The sequence below is a fragment of the Aythya fuligula genome, chromosome 9 (assembly GCF_009819795.1).
Source record: "Aythya fuligula isolate bAytFul2 chromosome 9, bAytFul2.pri, whole genome shotgun sequence".
NCBI classification, from domain to species: Eukaryota; Metazoa; Chordata; class Aves; order Anseriformes; family Anatidae; genus Aythya; species Aythya fuligula.
In genome coordinates this window covers 12,667,940-12,684,392 of record NC_045567.1, presented here as the reverse complement: position 1 = coordinate 12,684,392, position 16,453 = coordinate 12,667,940, and the positions used below count along the sequence as shown (strand labels likewise).

Here is a 16,453-nt window from a genome sequence, read left to right as displayed (position 1 = left end):
GCAGCCTGTGTTATATTTTTAAAAGATGCACAAAGCTTTCCAATAATACTTGCAAGGTATCTATTTGAAAAATTGAGGGAGTTACAGATCTGTATCCCCTGGTGTCCACCAGTCAACACTGGGTGCTTGTCTAGATTTAGACATAGCCTAACTGGACTCAGCATAATGCTACTATGATGAAGTTCAGTGGTCTTTATCATCAAAAATATTGGGTTAGTGAAAACAATGGTCCCTTCTGATCTAAACTTGAAATACACGAAGCAATACTGTCAGGCTTGTACAGGTAGACATAGCCTACATCCTGGTTAATGGTCCAGCTTTATTCCTCAGCTTATTCAATGTCTTAATGTCTGTGTGCTTCCAAGATGCTGGTGTGTATCTTGTTACACTTCACTAACAAGGTATCTGTTCATCTCTTTCATAATTATGTGAGTGGAAGAATTTCCTACACTGGGGTTTTAAACATTTTTACCTTAAGTTATACTGCTTTCTCTCTCTTCTACTGCATTAATCTTTAAGTTGTGCTCTCTTGGTAGATTTAATTGTTTTTGTAAGAATTTCAGAACAGTAACATTTGATTCAGAATCTGCTGTTAAAAAAGAAATAAGCAGCTTCAACAAAAGTGGAGGAGTCAGATCAATAATACTGTAATCAGAAGCCACTGCTAAATTAAGATTGCCACAGTACTGTGATCAATGTTCCTAATTATACAAATAAAAACACAAGTTGAATCTTGGGTCTGCTACCACTCTGTGCCTGTCCCTTGCAAGAGGCTGAGGAGTCTGCCCAGATACAAACTAGGGGAAACAAACCCTTAACTCCATGCTGTAGGTTAGATGAGTCATTCCAGATAGACCTTAAAGATACAGCATGTTCCTCAGCAGGTCAGTCCATTTGTTTGCACTATTTAAAAAAAAAAAGTTAAGCATAGTGCATTACAGAAATTACATTTTCTGCATGTGTAAACAACAGTGCTGAACAGCACCAGCTGTTGTGATTGAGTACAAACTCAGTGTGAGCTCACATACTGTCACAGACTAGTGCTCAGTCTGACACTTTACTTATCAAAACTTAAAGCATTTTTTTCCTGCCTTGGAAAATGAGACACTTCGATTTGTTCATTTAATTATCTGTTTACTTAAGTGCTTAAAATGAAAGAGTACCTACTGTACCTTTTGTTCAATGCCAGAAGCTTTCCAGCTTCATGTTTCTAATCCTTTTCCATTCTCCCTCCTTTTCTCCTCCCTTCTCTGATACTCAGGGCTAAGCATGCTGGTTTCTGGGGCTTTGGGCCCAGTGCAGTACTGCACACAGTAGAGGGCAGCCAGCTGTGCAGCAGGATGCACTGCTTCCAGCAGGAGCCAGTGCCTGCAGCAGCAGATGGCCATTAAAGAGGCTTATGACACAAAGGAATGCTTCATGCCAAAAGCAGCTCAAAAGCTGTAGCTCAGTGTTTCCCATGATGGTTTTGCTCATACTTTAAACTCTGGTGGTGTCTTTGACCACTTCCTCAAAGTTTGAAAGTCATGCCCCTGTATCGCTGGCACAGACTGCAATCCTACTCTTGCAGTCAGTTAGACCTGCGAGAGCAGCATGATATTTCTGTACCCTTTCAGCGTGCTGGAAGGTTGCACATGAGTACAAAGATATTTCAGGCTGATCCTTAAGAGGCAGTGCCTGCACTTCTGAAGGATTCTCAGAGTTGCGGGGGCTCAATGCTCCTGAAAAAAAAAAAGCACTCTGGAATGGCCAGAGAGGTTCAGAAGACACTGTTTGTTTCAGGCAGCAGCTGTGGTTAGGGGGTTTCATGCCAAAGTTCAGTTTACCTTAAGCTTAGAGTTCGCAGCATTCACCTTTCTAAAGGTTAGTCAATAGCTGAGTTTTCCACGCAAATGTTAAATACTTCTAGAAGTTTCACAAGCAAGGTGGTACATAAGCATTCATGTAGCCAAGCAGCAAGTGCCGTGTCACCTTGTACCTCAGCCTTCACACAGCACTACTTTGTCTACCAAGGTAGAAATGGTCTTCTCTGGACCAGAACAACTTTCAGACTGCAATAGGAAAGTCAGTACTCGGTTCAGGCAGATAAGGAATGGCCTGGAGTTAGAACAGCTCACGGCAGCAGATACCTCTCTGGCAAACAAGCGCTCTTCTTCCAAGACCTAGCATCAATATGTGCCAGCATCTCAGTATTCAGTCACATCTTTGAACGGCAAAGAAGTTACAAGAATGCAAGAGCACCACTATCACCAACAAAATCACAAACAATGGAAAAAAAAAAAAAAAAACACACATGCTAGCACGGAAAGGCTTCTTTCCCCTTTTTCAAAGAGCCTATTATTGTGACTAAAGATACAATGCGGTAATTATACAGATGCTTGGCAGCAACATCAGCTAGTGTTTGTGTTGGGGGGGGGGGGGGGAAGGGGGAAACAGTTGTAAGTATAAAGTCATGGTTAAACATGAATAAGCACAATTGTTCACCTTTTCAAGGGTTTTAAGAAAGTAGTGTGTCCCTGCCATGTTTAAGGAATATTTAAGGAATATTTTGCTCCAGAGTACTGATCAGCTCTCCTGAAGTTTCAGTTTAGCATTAGAAAAGGCTGGCTGAGCTTTCAGTCCCCATCCCTGACAGTAAAAGCTGTTTTGCTTTATGATTTACAGGCTTGTCTTTGTCTTATTGTTGCAGTATCCCCCCCGCCCCACTCCCCCTTTAATCATGATAAATCTCTTCTAAACGCAGCCTACTTTTTAATCTCATCCAGCTCCTCCTGGTTTTCCTGTCCGAGATACCCCCTTGTGCTAACCTCATCCTACACACTGGCGTGAGCAGCTACTCAAAGCCCTCCCAGATGCTGAAGGTGGGCTCTGAGATGTGCAGTGCCAGAGCAGTACCAAGAAGCGGCAGGCACAGTGGCAGCAGAGACATCCCATTTATTCCTTGATGTATTTTGCTCAATCAGGCCTAAGAACAAGGATCAGAGCACCATTTGTACTTTGCCAGTAATAACACAATCAAATGAATGTTCTGTCTTCGCCCAGACGGTAAAAACATTTTTCTTGACCAGGATAAAGTGTCTAAATGTTAAAAATAAATGGTATTTGGGAAAAATTACTACATAGAGCAGAACAGTTCTAGATACAATAAATAAAGAGCACCAGAAAATTAAGTGGTTCCTCACTTACTCCTAAAACTAGGGTACAGTCTGGAGTTTGGGGGCAACAAGTGAAACTGAGCATCTGATATCCCACATATTTAGGCAGGATTTCTCCATGGGACCAAAATTTTATCTCAAACTTCAGTCTCCTTGCCCTGACACACATAAAAATAAGTAATTAAAACAGCTAGTAGCGCCAGTAAGTGTCAAATCGTATGTTTTGGACAACACAATTATCTGTAAGGGATGTCTATCCATCCAAATAGCTGCTTCACAGAGAGGCCGGGCACTCAAGGAGAGGTCTGGTCATAGCCCATAGCCGGGTCTGTCCTTCCTTACCAGAATCAGGTCCCAACATCACCTAAGTTCGAGGTGCTAATGCACCACAGGTTCAATGGCTTAGCTGAAGGAGAGCAGTAGATCTCAGCCTTCTGAGTTTCACTGCACAATTACTTTGTTTTTTAGTCTTACCAGGTAACCATCCATCTGTAACTAGATTACTTTCTAAAATGAGGTACCCTCTAGCTTTTAAATAGATGGTTTTCTAATAGGTGGAGTCTGCTTATGCCTCACTTTTACAGCTCCGTATTTCACAGCTCAGAGACCTGCCAGGAGATTCAGAGTCCTCCCTAACACACCGAACGGGGAATTGCGGAGGAGCATCATGGCCCGCAGCCACTTCTTACATAAGATGTCCAATTTCAAAAGCCAGATTTATCCCCAGCGTAATCCTGTGGGCGTCAGCGATCGGCACCGGGACCCTTTGGCTTGAGCCCCCAGAGAAAACCTGCAAGCTCCGGTCCCCAGCAAGCGCTGCCATCCGCGGATCGCGCACGCAGCAGCACGCCCGAGGGGGGCTCGGCTTTGGGGCAGCAGGGAGCGCCTCCGAAGCGGAGCCGAGCCGCTCTGCCGGGGACTCGCACCGAGCCCCGGAGCGGGGAAGGGGCGGCGGGGGGGGGAGGACGGGAGGAGGAGGAGGAGGAGGAGCCGCCGATGAGGACCGGAGCCGGCTGCGGGCGCCGCGGCCATGGCCTGGCCCTGCATCAGCCGGGTGTGCTGCCTGGCGCGCTTCTGGAGCCAGCTGGACAAGTCGGACCTCTCCGTGCCGCTCACCATCCACAACTACTCGGCCATCGACGAACCCGACGAGGCGACCGGGGGACCCGAGAGCGGCGGCGCTTCCCCCCCGCCCCGGGGCTGCCGCCGCCCGCCCGCAGCCCCCCGCCCGCGAGCCGCCCCCGACCGGCCGGGGGGGCGCAGGAAGGGCCCTGCCGGGGAGCCCCCGGCGGCGGAGACGCAGTACCGCCGGGATTTCCGAGCCTGGCCGCTCCCGAGGCGGGCACCCTTCCCCTGGGGCGGCGGCAGGGCCGGGGCCGAGCCCCCCGCCGTGCCCGCGGCCGCCCCGAGCCGCGCTGCCTGCCCCCTGCCCGGCCCCGGCGGCCCCGAGCAGCTCCGGCCCCGCTCGCCTCCAGCCGGCGGCCACACCACGTCCTACAGGTAACGGGCGGCTCGGGGCGGGGGGCGCCGGCTTTCAGCAAGCCCCGGGGACTCAGCCCCGCCGCAGCCCCCTCGGGTCCCCGAGCGAGCGGCGGGGCCGGGCGGGAGGTGCCCGACTCGGGCTGCGGCTCCTTCGCACCGCCCGTCTCCTCCTCACGGGGCGCGGGGACCGTGGTGTGCTGCGAGAGGGATTAAGGGAGGAATTCATCCTATTCTGACAGAGCCACAAGTGTTCAGTCGCTGGTTGTGCCTCGGGTAGCCGTGCAGCGCTTCCTTCCCCCGCTAATTGCGGTCTGTGACATTTTGCAGCGCGGTGCCCTGCAGGAGCGCAGCCCCGATCCTGCGCCCCGCCACTCGCGGTCAGCACCGGCTGGAGAAGGCGCAGCCACTGCTCGCCCTGCCTCACCGCTGCTGCATCCCCCCGAGCGGTCACAGAGCTGGTCCTGATGAGCACTTTGAGATTTCAAAGCAGTGAAGGAATTACCGTGTCAAGGAAGCCTTCCTAACACACCAGCAGCCAGATTCAGCTTTCAGAAACGCAGCCGGCTCCAAATTGTTGCTCAAACACCCCCCATGCAGAGCGCATCCGAGCCACAGCCTCCCTGCCCAGCCACTTTGCACGCCTTTCCTCCCCGGCTCGGCTATTCCTACCCAGGGCTCCCTATGTAATAAAAGGGGAAAAAGTCTGCAGATCGCAGGACAATGTTGGCTGTGCGAGATACCTGGGAGCAAATCACAACAGAAATCATACAAGAAGTAAGGCTTGCAGGTAGCCAAGGAACCCACCCCAGCAGAGCAGTGCAGGCTGAGGCAGGAGCAGGGCAGCTGCCCCAGAGCAGGGCTCTCCATGAACCACATTTAAGCTGCCTGAAGGCTACCTGCAGACAGGCCCTATGCAAGTCAAACCACATTTGTCTTATTCCCAGTAATTCCCACAGCTTTGTTGAAGTACCACCTAGTGCAATACTGCAAGTATAAGAAATCCCCATAACACTGACAACAACTGACTGCACCCTAGGTGCATCACAGGAGCCACAACCAACAGCAAGAGAGAAGGCCACAACAGCCTTGCAGGCTGTGAAAATACCTTCTCACGCATTTCCTTCTCATGCTTTTCCTTTTTCAAGGGAGACTGAGCAGGAGGGGAGCACTTGGTACCTGGCTGCTATTTGCCCATTTCCAGTTCCATTTGGGGCACGGCTGTCTGCAGCACGTGCACTGTTTTCAGGCTGCACAACCACAAGTCCACCTTCACCAAGCACAGAGCAGGCCACTTTTCCTCTGCACCTTGTTGTCTTCCAAAGGCGGCAGCACGGTGCGTGAACACTTACCTGGAGGCAGCAGCCACGCAGCGCTGTTCGGTGTTGGTGCTCTTCATCTTCCCCTCTGGTGAAGGCCAGAGAGACTCCCCTTGTGCACACAGCAGCTCCTCGGTGGTCATACTCAAAATAAAAAATAAATAAAACAACATGGGGAGCAAAGGTGGAAAGCACACACGTTTTGGGGTGTGCCTTCATTTCCTTTTGAGGGAGAACCATGGTGTAAATTTCCCCTTTCCTGCTGTTGCTGTCTGTGGCTCCAGGCAGCCCTGAGGAGCAGCCTCTGTGTGTAGACCAGCTGTAGCCACTCAGGACAGGTGGCCATTTGATTTATATGCTCTGCAGGTACTTCAGCTGGGTCATCACAAGGGTGGACAAAACAAGCCCCAGCTGGGTTTGTTTTTATGTTAAAGAGATGAGCTCCTAAGGGAAGGACTGGTTTCAAAAGTGCAGAAAGTTGGCATTGGGACCTGGTCCACTCCAAGCTTTTAAGGGCATTGGTATTTTTTTGTTTAATTCAGTAAGCTGATGGGGTTTTTGTGTTTGGGGTTCTTGTTTGATTATTTTTAATTTGGGGGTTTTGGCGGCATGTTTCTACAACCTCCCAGTGCATGTTTGTTCTCATGGAGCATACAAGCGTAGCTGGGAATCCCCAGCACCATCCGGCATCGCTTGATCTGCTTTTGTGCATCAGTTCAATCCTTCGGTGAGACTTTCCTTCTGTACATTCCTGCTCCATCTTTCTCTCTGCACTCTTTTTTTAAGCACAGAAGGAAACCCAGCTGCATACAAACCCAGCTGTTTCCTTGCACATGGTGCAGCCAGGCAGATTTATGTTTAGCAGAACATCAGTGACTAAGCCCAAAAGAGCAGTCCCATTCCTTGGGACTTTGGAGGAGTCTTTCCAGAGCCAAATGAAAGATAAATGTAGAGGGGGCACTGGAAAAATTCCTTCCTCTCTCTGAGGAGGTAAATTTTTAATTATGAACTAACAACTCAGCACAAAGGGTAGGAGGGCACATGGCAGCCTGCTCTCCAGAACATTGCCCTGTGTCCTCAGGTCTCTGTGTGGATTTTATAGCTGGAGCTCTGCAGGCTCTGACTGAAGTCAAGGCCACTCCGGGCTCCACAGGGGGAGCTCAGGCACGCAGACCAAGGTGGATTGATAGGAGCTGCACTTGAAAGGCTAAAATGGGATGTGCTCCAACTGCAAAAAGATCCTGGGAACTGCTGCAGAGGGTTGCAGCAGATTGCATCAGGTGGACACAGGAGGAGGCAGAAGGAAGCACTGAGCCCCCCCTCCACACCTCCTTTGGGGTCATGGAAGGGGCTCCTGGCATTCAGCAGTGAGGCACAGGTGCTATGTAATTCTGACACAGCAGAGACTTGAGTGCCATTAATTGTAGCACTAGGTCCTGGATGAGGGGCTTACTTAGCTCCTTGCTTCAGTGGATGAGAGAAGCTGGTCCTATCAGCAACCCATCTCCAGCAGGTCCTGTTTGCTGGGCAGCACCCGTTTTTGCCTCGATGGAAGGCAATGGGACATGGGCACGACTGCTCTGCTGGAGCTGGTCCTAGTCCTGCTGACAGGAGAGCCCTGGTTGAGGCTCAGCTGTATGTGTTTGAGTTACTCGGCTTCCCCTTCCGTAACCTGCCAGCCTTGAGAAAGCGTTTCAAATGCATCCAGAGCTGTGACTGTTTTGTCTCTTCCCCCAGCCATCAGCTTTTCTTGGATTTGCGCTCAGGGAAGGGGGAGGACAGCTCTGAGTTTCTGCACACACGCCCAGTGCCAGCCCCCAGCAGCGCCTCATCGCTGAAGCTGGCGTTCCAGCACCATCAGTGGGTTGGGTGGGGGTGAGGGCTGAGAGCACCCGGCTTGTGTGTGGGTGTGGAGGCGCTGCAGCAAAGCAGCCCAAACTGGAGGCCTTGAAATCAGCAGGGCTTCCTGCTCGCAGGGACTGAGCAATTCTGGTCTAGTGCTTTGAGGAAAAGAAAACGTGCGAAGCGCTGGGGTTGCTCAGGGGTGAAGGCCTGGGGTGCCCTCATGAACGGTTTTGGAAACAGCAGGGTGGGGGATCCCGTGGTGAGCTGAGCTCCCACCTTCCTGTGCACGTGCTCAGCACTGTGACTGCAGAGCAGGGATCTCCCCACCAGAGGAGATACCACAGAACGAGGGGGAACGATCCTTCTTCCCCCTTGCTACAGATGCAGTCTCAGAGCACGTCACTTTGCTGCCTGTACTGCCTGCCTGCCTTCAACTACTGCTTCCACAGAAGGCCAAGGTGAGCTGCAGTCACTGCTGTCCAGTGAAAAGCATTTTATTTCAGAGGTGCAGAAAGAAAAAAAATACCTGCACTGAAGTTAAGAGCACACGTGAGCTGGCAGGGTTAGGAGTACTGTGTGCAAGAAGCTTCATCTGTGATCCAGCAAGATATTTAAACACACGCTTATCCTTCATAATAGGAGTAAATCTTCTATAATCAAGGCTTAATGTTATCTTTACATTCTTAAGCATTTTGCTGCTTGGGGAAATTAATACTGAAGCCCCGATTTTTATGGTACTTAAGAAGTAAGCTTGCTTGGTGCAGGCACTGGGATAGATCCAGAGAGACGTGCTCTGCAGAGCCTGGATGGGGGAAGGGGGACGGGGCCGTGGGAGGAGAGCACGAGGCGGGTGGAAAGGCGCAGGAGAAGCTGGCTGTGCTGCCAAGCAGGCTGCAGAACTGAAACGGGGAAGATTCAAAGCTGTTGCATAAAGTTCAGAGGAATTTCCTCCAGTCAAAGTGCACCCAAACCGACATTAGATGAAAAGGAGAAAGAAGGGGAAATGGGAAAAGGCAGAAACCAAGCCCCAAGGCCTGCCCTCAGCCCCCCTCCCATAGCTTTCTGCTAAGAGGATGGCAGCTGCCCATCCTCTCATCCCACCACAAGTGCCCCTTCCTTGAGGCTCCATTTGGGAACACCTTTTAACACCTAGGGTAGCAAAACAGTCACCGTCCCAGTGCTGCTTTGAGCACCCCAAAGTAAACTGAGAGCTGCTGTCTGGGGAGGAGGGAGAGGGGTAGTGCAGGAAGGATGAAGATGACCACCCTCCAGCAGCAGGCAGTGGCTCACGTTCATCCCCAGCAGCAGCTGGCTGTCAGACCATGTGGGGTTCTCCCCAACTCCACATCACTCCTGTAATTCCCCCTTCCCGTGATGTCGTTCTCTTGCAAGTAACTGCAATTCCTGGGATCTTGGACAAGGCACCTCCTGCATGTGGATACCTCAGAAGTCATTCTGTCTCTCCAGGCTGTGAGGAGAACAACTTGGCTTCCAGCCAAAATGAAGGTCCTGTGATCCAAAATAACTGGGGTTGGGGGCCTGCCAAATCAGCAAATGATCTGCTGCAGAGCACTGAGCCAGAGCTGGCTGCAGACAGTGGTTCCAGTTGTTCCCTGAAAGCTGGGGACACGCTCCCCTGCAGGGCAGTGCAGCAGGGGGGGCAGCTGTGGCAAGAATGAGTGGTTCAGAAGCGATGCCATCAGCATCCTTGGGGCTTTCTGGGGGATAGCAGGCTCAAGTGGCTGGAACTGCTGGGATGTAATTGATGGCTTTGTACCATCTTGCTGGTAGTTTGCCCAGCCAGCATCTTCCCTCTGGCTGTGCAGCAGAGAAGAGCTGGATTTAGCTCGGCATTCACACTTGTCTGGGATTCCCTGCTGAAAGGTTGCCTTCCTGGGGCACCACTTAGCCAAAATCACCTTTCTGCAGAGGTGCTTTCTTACCTGGAGGTGCTAAAGCCTCAGGGATTGCACCACTGCCAGCAGGAGAGCCACGCAGGCACTTACCTGCTGCCTGAGATAGCCTGAAAAGCCAGACGCTGAGAAGGCAAGAGGTGGCAGCTCAGAACAGCAGGAACAAACTGATTACATACAAGATTTGCAGGGCCCTTGGACAGCCCCAGCAGGGCCTGGTTGTGCTTTCCCGGGAGTGGGAAGCTCTCCTGTAGGGCAACATCTGTCACTAACTCTGAGTGCATTTAAGAACTCACCCTGCCAGTACACAAGCTGATGCCAGCCCCGGCTGTGGGCTCCAGGAGGGCAGCGCAGGCAGGAAATGAATAGCAACAACTCTTCAGAATTAACTTTGTTAGTTTGCAGGGTTGTCTCTAGGTTAGGTGTGCTCCAGGGTTGTACCTCACGTCTACACATCAACCAACAAGAGAGGCAGCATTTTAAGGTTGAAACTGCATTTAGAACTCAAGCACAATCCAGGCAGTGTGTATTCTAGTAATATATTAAAAAGATCAGAATCAAACTATGCATGCTAAACTACTACCCCATACTTATATACTTTAAATAAGATTTTTTAAAGAGGAGTTTGCAGCCACTATCAAAATAGCAAATAGCACGCTTGGGAAAAAAATGAAAATTAGAAGGGCTGTGGTCAAAGCTAGGCTCAGCATGTTACAAACAAAGCCAATTTTTCTAGCCTGGACATGGCTTAGGACTTGTGCCAGGGTCATGACTCAGGATCCTATCTACAACCATCAAGTGAAGTGCAGTTAAGTGCGGTTATTATCTGGGGTATACCAGCGTGTGAACATCAACTTGTCACAGCTTAGTTAGCCTCCTCTCCTTTTGCTACAGAAGCTGCCTAAACTGGTTGTCAGAGCTGCATATGCAGAGAGAGCAGACTTAGCCTGTTCTTCTCTGCGAGCACACAAGCCAGGTCAGCTGCCTGCCACTGCAGCATCTAAGAAGTCCTAATGAGGAAGGCATTAGTGAAGCCTGGCTGTGACGAGCCAAAAAGCAGAGGGAAGCTGCATGCTCTTCAGTGCTCTTAAAACATACGCCTCTTTCCAAGCGTGCCGTCTCTGTACCCGTTCCACAGATGCCACAGTTCCAATGATAAGGTATCCAAGTGCCTTATTCTCAGACATTATCGTGCAGAGTAAAAGCATTTGCCCCTGTTTGAAGGAAACCACTAGCTGAAGCATCTGGCAAGCGTGATGGTGTCTCCCTTCAGATGCATTTCAGCCTACATTGCTACCGAAGTGCAATACAGAACACACTGGCAAACATTCCTGGTGTCAAGAGAGCAAAAGGAAGGCAACATCTGCAGGTGGCCTCCCTCTGTGCACACGCAGACGGCACTCCCGGATCCCCAAACTACAATGGTTTACACTGCAAGTGACCAACGAGTCAGTGAATGCTAGCAAGCAAAAAGTGACCCTGACATTTTCTTATTCAGGAAGAAAGCACCGAGCACCTCCAAGACACAGCACGTACATGTGTTGCCAAGGATAAAAGAGAGAAGCCAGGGCAGCCAGGCAGACGGGTCTATGCCCTAATGCATCTTTCAGTTTGGGCTTTTTGAGAAAGTCAGGCCTCTAGGCTAAGTTCTTTTGTTCCCAGATTGCCTTATCTAAGTTCAATATCGTAAGCTGATTGTAACCCGACTTGCCTTCTGGGTTTGCAACCACTCTGAGCAGAAGTACCCTGTGAGTATGTTGTGGTTTATGGGTTCTTTTGTCTTGACAATCTCATTTCAGGCAAGAGTATCGCCCTTGGACTGGAGCAAAACCATCCAAGCCTATAAAGACAAAGCAAGGCTTCATTATCCCAGAAGACCATTTTGTTCAAGAGACAAGTTACAAGGCAGATTTTAAGGTAAAAAACATATATATTTTTTTAAATCCCAAAGTCAGTTGGGCTAAAACCCAAGGTACGCATCAGGAACTCCTCATTTGTTACCGGTGTGGTGTGTGTAGAGTATCGTTGTGTCCTGTCTGACTGCGGCAACCCTTTGCTTTCAGAAAACCATGCTAGAGGAAGCAATACCATGTCGTAATTCAGCCCGAGACCAAGATTTTAAATTGCCTGAAAGCCAGGAAGTCCAGGAATTGCCATTCCCACAATTGGGTGTGTTGTGTAGATGTAGATATATTGCCTCTCTCTGCGTAAGGCCCATCTCACATCCTCTGCTCTAGCTAGCAGCTGCTTGCCTGAGACCACTGTGGAGAAGGGCGCTTCGCAGCCTGTGGCCAAAGGCAAGGCAAGCAGCAAGTGGCTCAGGGAGCAGAGCCGGGGCTGAGCTCCCCAGCGCAGCGTGCGGTACCGTCAGACGGCAGCAGATCCTCCAGGGCCACATGTAAAAAGTAAATCTTTGCCTTGGAGGAGACGAGGAAGAAATGTTTAATCAGCAGACAGCAAAGTACCTCCTCCGCATAGGATTGCCGGTGTGCTGCTGCAACGAGGCACCCGATGGGTATATCCAGCTCCACTGAAAGTGGGACAGGCACCTCAGGCGAAAGAGAGAATTTGCAGAGCTCACCAAAGCTTCCTCCTCGCTCTGACGAGGCTGGGCTGCTCACTGAGCTGCAGCAACAAGGCCAGAAGGGGGGTTAACCCTTAAACCTTGTATTTTGACCCTTGTGTTTCAGGGTGTGTATTTTGGCCCTGGAGGGGCAAAAGACAGTGTCTTGGGTTCAGGCACCCTGAGACCTGTGCCCCTGCAGGAGGAGGAGGGAAAAAGAGCTGAGGGGAGGGGAGGAGTGGGAGACACACGTCAGGCAGTACTGCCCTGGGGTAGAACACGGCTCCTCAGCTGGCCAAGGGCGCAGCACTATGTGAAGACACACTGCCCTCCTGTGCTTCCAACCTGGCAGGCAGGATCCAAAGGAGCTGCTCTTAGAAGTACCCTCAGAGTCTTGCTCCCACATCCCGAGGAAGGGGAAGAGAAAACTGGAATCCCAGACATGAAAACAAAGCACCGAGGACACTGTGCCTTGGACCATGCAGAGGCCCTGGTTCTTGGAGCTTGTGGGTGCCACTGCAACCCCTCTGGCAGAGCCAGCACAGGCAAGGAATGGACAAGGTGCCAAAGAAACACCAGTTCAAACAGAAATGGGACTCCCCCTGGTTTACACATAGCCACTCAGACATTACCTCTTGCCTGAAGCCCATGGTTTCACTGGGCACATGAGCATCGGCTTTACATTGTGTTGTGACAGCTTGCCTGTAGGGCTCAGACTGCAGGTTGTACCCTGCTGCTGAGCTGTGGACAGGTCATTTTGGACATTCCTCTTGCTCCTTAGCATGTCAGATGCATCCCCAGAGGGATGGAAAGCACAGAACAATGCAACAACAACAACAAACAGATCAATACCTTTTTTCCTATACTTTTTCCCTGGGGCCTCACTCTTCTTTTTTGCTTGGATGGTGCTATCAGAATCCCAGTACCCAGCAAAGCTTCCCACCTGTTACGTTTTATGGCCAGATTCACTCAGTGTCCTGGGCTGAATGCACACCTAGGACCAGTCCTGTTTCAAATCCTTCAGGTTTTAACCATTAGGAAGGACACAAAGCACCCAGCTGTGCTTCAGTACAACCAACTTCATACACCAGTCCAACAGCTACATACGGGGTGAAAATCTGACTCCACAGACATGAGAGTTCTGATCACTTCTGTTATCTCCGCATTCTTCCAGAGCTGAGGAGTTTATATCCCTGCTAGAATTGTAGTTTCACAGACTGGCACAGCCAGTGGCCTCCCAGTTTTCTCCCTTTCTCTGCCAGGTACTCCAGGTCTGTGCTAGGTCTGTTCACAGCACAGTGGAATTGTGGCTCCTTAGAGCACTGCAGTGGAGCACTTTGACAGAACCATGATGGCAGTCTCCAAAAAGCTAAGGGGCCGGACACACGTCACTAAAACTCCCCTCATTTTAATCCAGCACCAGTCCAGCAGTGAATTTGTCATGATGCTAGTCGAGTACGTGTCAGGGGGGATTTGTGAAGAGGGCAGCTCTTTGTCTTGCAGAGATTGGCACAAGGCTCAAGACCCCTCAAGCTCTCTGGACAGTTGCACTGTGTCATACTAATATTTTTCTTCCCCCCTCACCCCACTAGATCCCAGAGGTGAAGACCAGGTTCTCCCCCAATCCTTCTGCTGTTTTCCAGGCACCATCACGGATCCTCAACATATGAACCTGGACCCTTCTCACACCCAGGCAGCTTAAATGTGTTTCTGATGAGATGTACCACTATGCAATTTTCATGAGGAGTGTTAAGATCAAAGCTCCGATATTATCAAAAGCAGCTCTAGTGATTAGCGATGTGCACGCAGTTACTCTGAACACGCAAAGCACTCAATTCAGAACTGGCAAAACACACTGCAAGGAACGACCTAGTTTTTCACAGCAGCGGGTTCGTTACCATGCCAGCTGGCGTCACACTGGGAGATTGACTTTGGGCAGCAAAGAGTATTGCGGACAACATCCCTATGCCGAACTGCACAGGGCAGGAGGGCAAACAATCACAATAAGCAGGACAGATGATTAAAACCAAAACAAGTCTTCTTTAGTAGCACCCTCTAAACAGGCCAGTGAAAGACAGGGAATGTCTGGCTGACTTCTCAGCTTCTTGAAGTTTTTTGGAAACTAGAAGACAAACCTCTCACACAGTCCTCAGATGGCATCACCAGAATTCACAGCATCAAAAGGGGCTGGTCTGAACTTCCAGGTTTGTTCTAGAAGCTGGAGGAAGCACAGGGGCAAGCCAGCATTCATGAACTTTGAATCCGGCATATGCAGTGACTTGGGGCTTTAAGGATGGAAAGCTGGGTATTTGCAAAATTGGAGGGCTGGCGGCAGAGCAAGAAGGGACTGAACTTCTGAAAACAGCCCTGGCCATGCACCAGCTTGGTTCGGAGAGGATTGCATGGACACCGAGTCAGCTAAACACATACCAGGCTCCCAAGGATTTAAATATGCGTGTAATTTGTATAGCTGTTGAGTGTAAATACTGTATATGGATTTTACCTAAAGCAATTTGTGATCCTTTAATGAAAAGGACATGCTAATAATTTTAATAAATGTTAACTCTTTGCATATGCAAGGTGGAAAATATTGCCTTGAAATTCCTAAATTACTGCCTGCATCTTGGTAATGCTAATGCTAGGAACAACCAGAAGTGAATGTTACTTATAAACTCTTAGAAATGTAACATAGAATGTAAGACATCCTTCATTTTTAAGATGAGCCATTTTAAGTGTCATTATTCTAAAGCTGATTTATTTATTTATTTATTAACATCGGCATGGATTTAACTTTTGCTGAAGTACATGTGAGGTACAAGAAACCATTTTCTTTAGCCTTTGTTCATTCAGACTGTAGTGGGTTTACAGTTTTTATCTCAAGGACTTATCCAATATAAGTAGTTTACTGCTTACTTTATGTTTTTACTGTTTTTTTCCGAGATATAAAAATCGTAAAACATTTACTTTATGTGTTTGAAACACACAAATGTGTTGGCAGAATGAAAAGAAACTCTGCCGACTCTAACAGTGATCAGATATTCATTCATCTGTAATGAAATGGACTTTAACACAGGGGATTCTTTCTTAACTTCCTCTCTAGCTGAAGTCAATGGCAAATTTAATGAACTTTGGGGACTCTGCAAACACATAACCATTGCTGAAAATTCCCATAAGAACAGTATTGAAAGTGTTGGCACGTGGATTACATCAGGAATTCATGCAGACATTGCCTTCTCACTGCATTATGTGTGAATTTAATATTGCACCTCTGCTGGTTGTACCAGTAGGACTGAATGCAACCACAAGAACAGGCAACATCTGCAGTGAGCTGCGTTTGGTTGGACATGGATGACACTTCTCCCACTCACTCTTGCTTTTGGACCCAGAGGAACGTACAGTAATACCAGTGCTTGCCAAAATCATTTTTCAGGAGACTCATTTTTCAAGGAATTAATTTGAAACATTCAAACCGTACTAAATGTGTTGCATGTTAGATGTTTATAAGAAAAAAAAAAAAAATCAATCTGCTTGATTAACCTCTTTATAATGTTTTTAACAGTTTTGTTCAAACAATTTCAGTCATTTCAATCCTGGGCTTTAACAGAAGAAAATAAAGTCTCTCCTCTTAATTCAGTGTATTTCTTAAAAAATCAACCCAGTTTTAAACAAACTGGAAATATAATGAGCTTGTATTTTATCAAATGGACTGGATTTAATTTAATAAATTAAAATGTATTTTGGCTATTGGTTCTTTCCCAGCATTTTTTTTTAATTGTAAAGCATAACCCTTGGATATTCAACCTCAGCAGCGCAATTTGTCACTGCATTTCTTTCTCACAGCTGCACCTGCAGGATAGCAGGGCACACTGGACACCAGGAAGATCCCTGACTGCATTCCCAGCCATCAGAGTCAATTCCTTATTCCTCAAGCTTATCTGCAGGTACAGCTCCCCCCAGTAACAATGGCTTGCAAAGCACATTTCAAGCTGTGACCTAAGTGCTGAGCTGAAAGCTGCAGAATTCATAATTACTTGTGGGATTTTTCCCAGACATTTTCAAAGGGAAAGCAAGCTATTCAGCATGCAGTTCACCAACACAGGGAAAAGGGGGCTGAACCACTGACACTGATTTGCTGTGTTCCACTACCAGACACACTAAGGCTACACCTATTCTAGTGCA

General features: G+C 49.0%; 1 protein-coding gene across 2 annotated transcripts; it reads left to right on the top strand.

Moving 5' to 3' along the window:
• The first annotated feature begins 4,179 nt into the window (after positions 1-4,179).
• Positions 4,180-16,010, top strand: MAP6D1 (MAP6 domain containing 1). Of its 2 annotated transcripts, XM_032193695.1 has the most exons (4): positions 4,180-4,655; positions 11,511-11,628; positions 12,022-12,024; positions 13,867-16,010. In XM_032193695.1, the coding sequence occupies exons 1-4, from the start codon at positions 4,186-4,188 to the stop codon at positions 13,942-13,944; spliced, it is 669 nt and encodes a 222-aa protein (XP_032049586.1). In that variant the 5' UTR covers positions 4,180-4,185; the 3' UTR covers positions 13,945-16,010. The 2 variants fall into 2 exon arrangements, 1 of the variants encoding a protein (XP_032049586.1); XR_004253622.1 differs by lacking the exons at positions 4,180-4,655; positions 12,022-12,024 and having other exon boundaries at positions 11,565-11,628; positions 13,867-13,929.
• The last annotated feature ends 443 nt before the right edge of the window (positions 16,011-16,453 follow it).

Excerpts from the sequence above, each read along its gene's own strand:
- MAP6D1 (XM_032193695.1), top strand. The coding sequence starts at position 4,186 with ATGGCCTGGCCCTGCATCAGCCGGGTGTGCTGCCTGGCGCGCTTCTGG. Across the intron at positions 4,656-11,510 it reads GGCCACACCACGTCCTACAG|GCAAGAGTATCGCCCTTGGA; the intron begins GTAACGGGCGGC and ends ATCTCATTTCAG.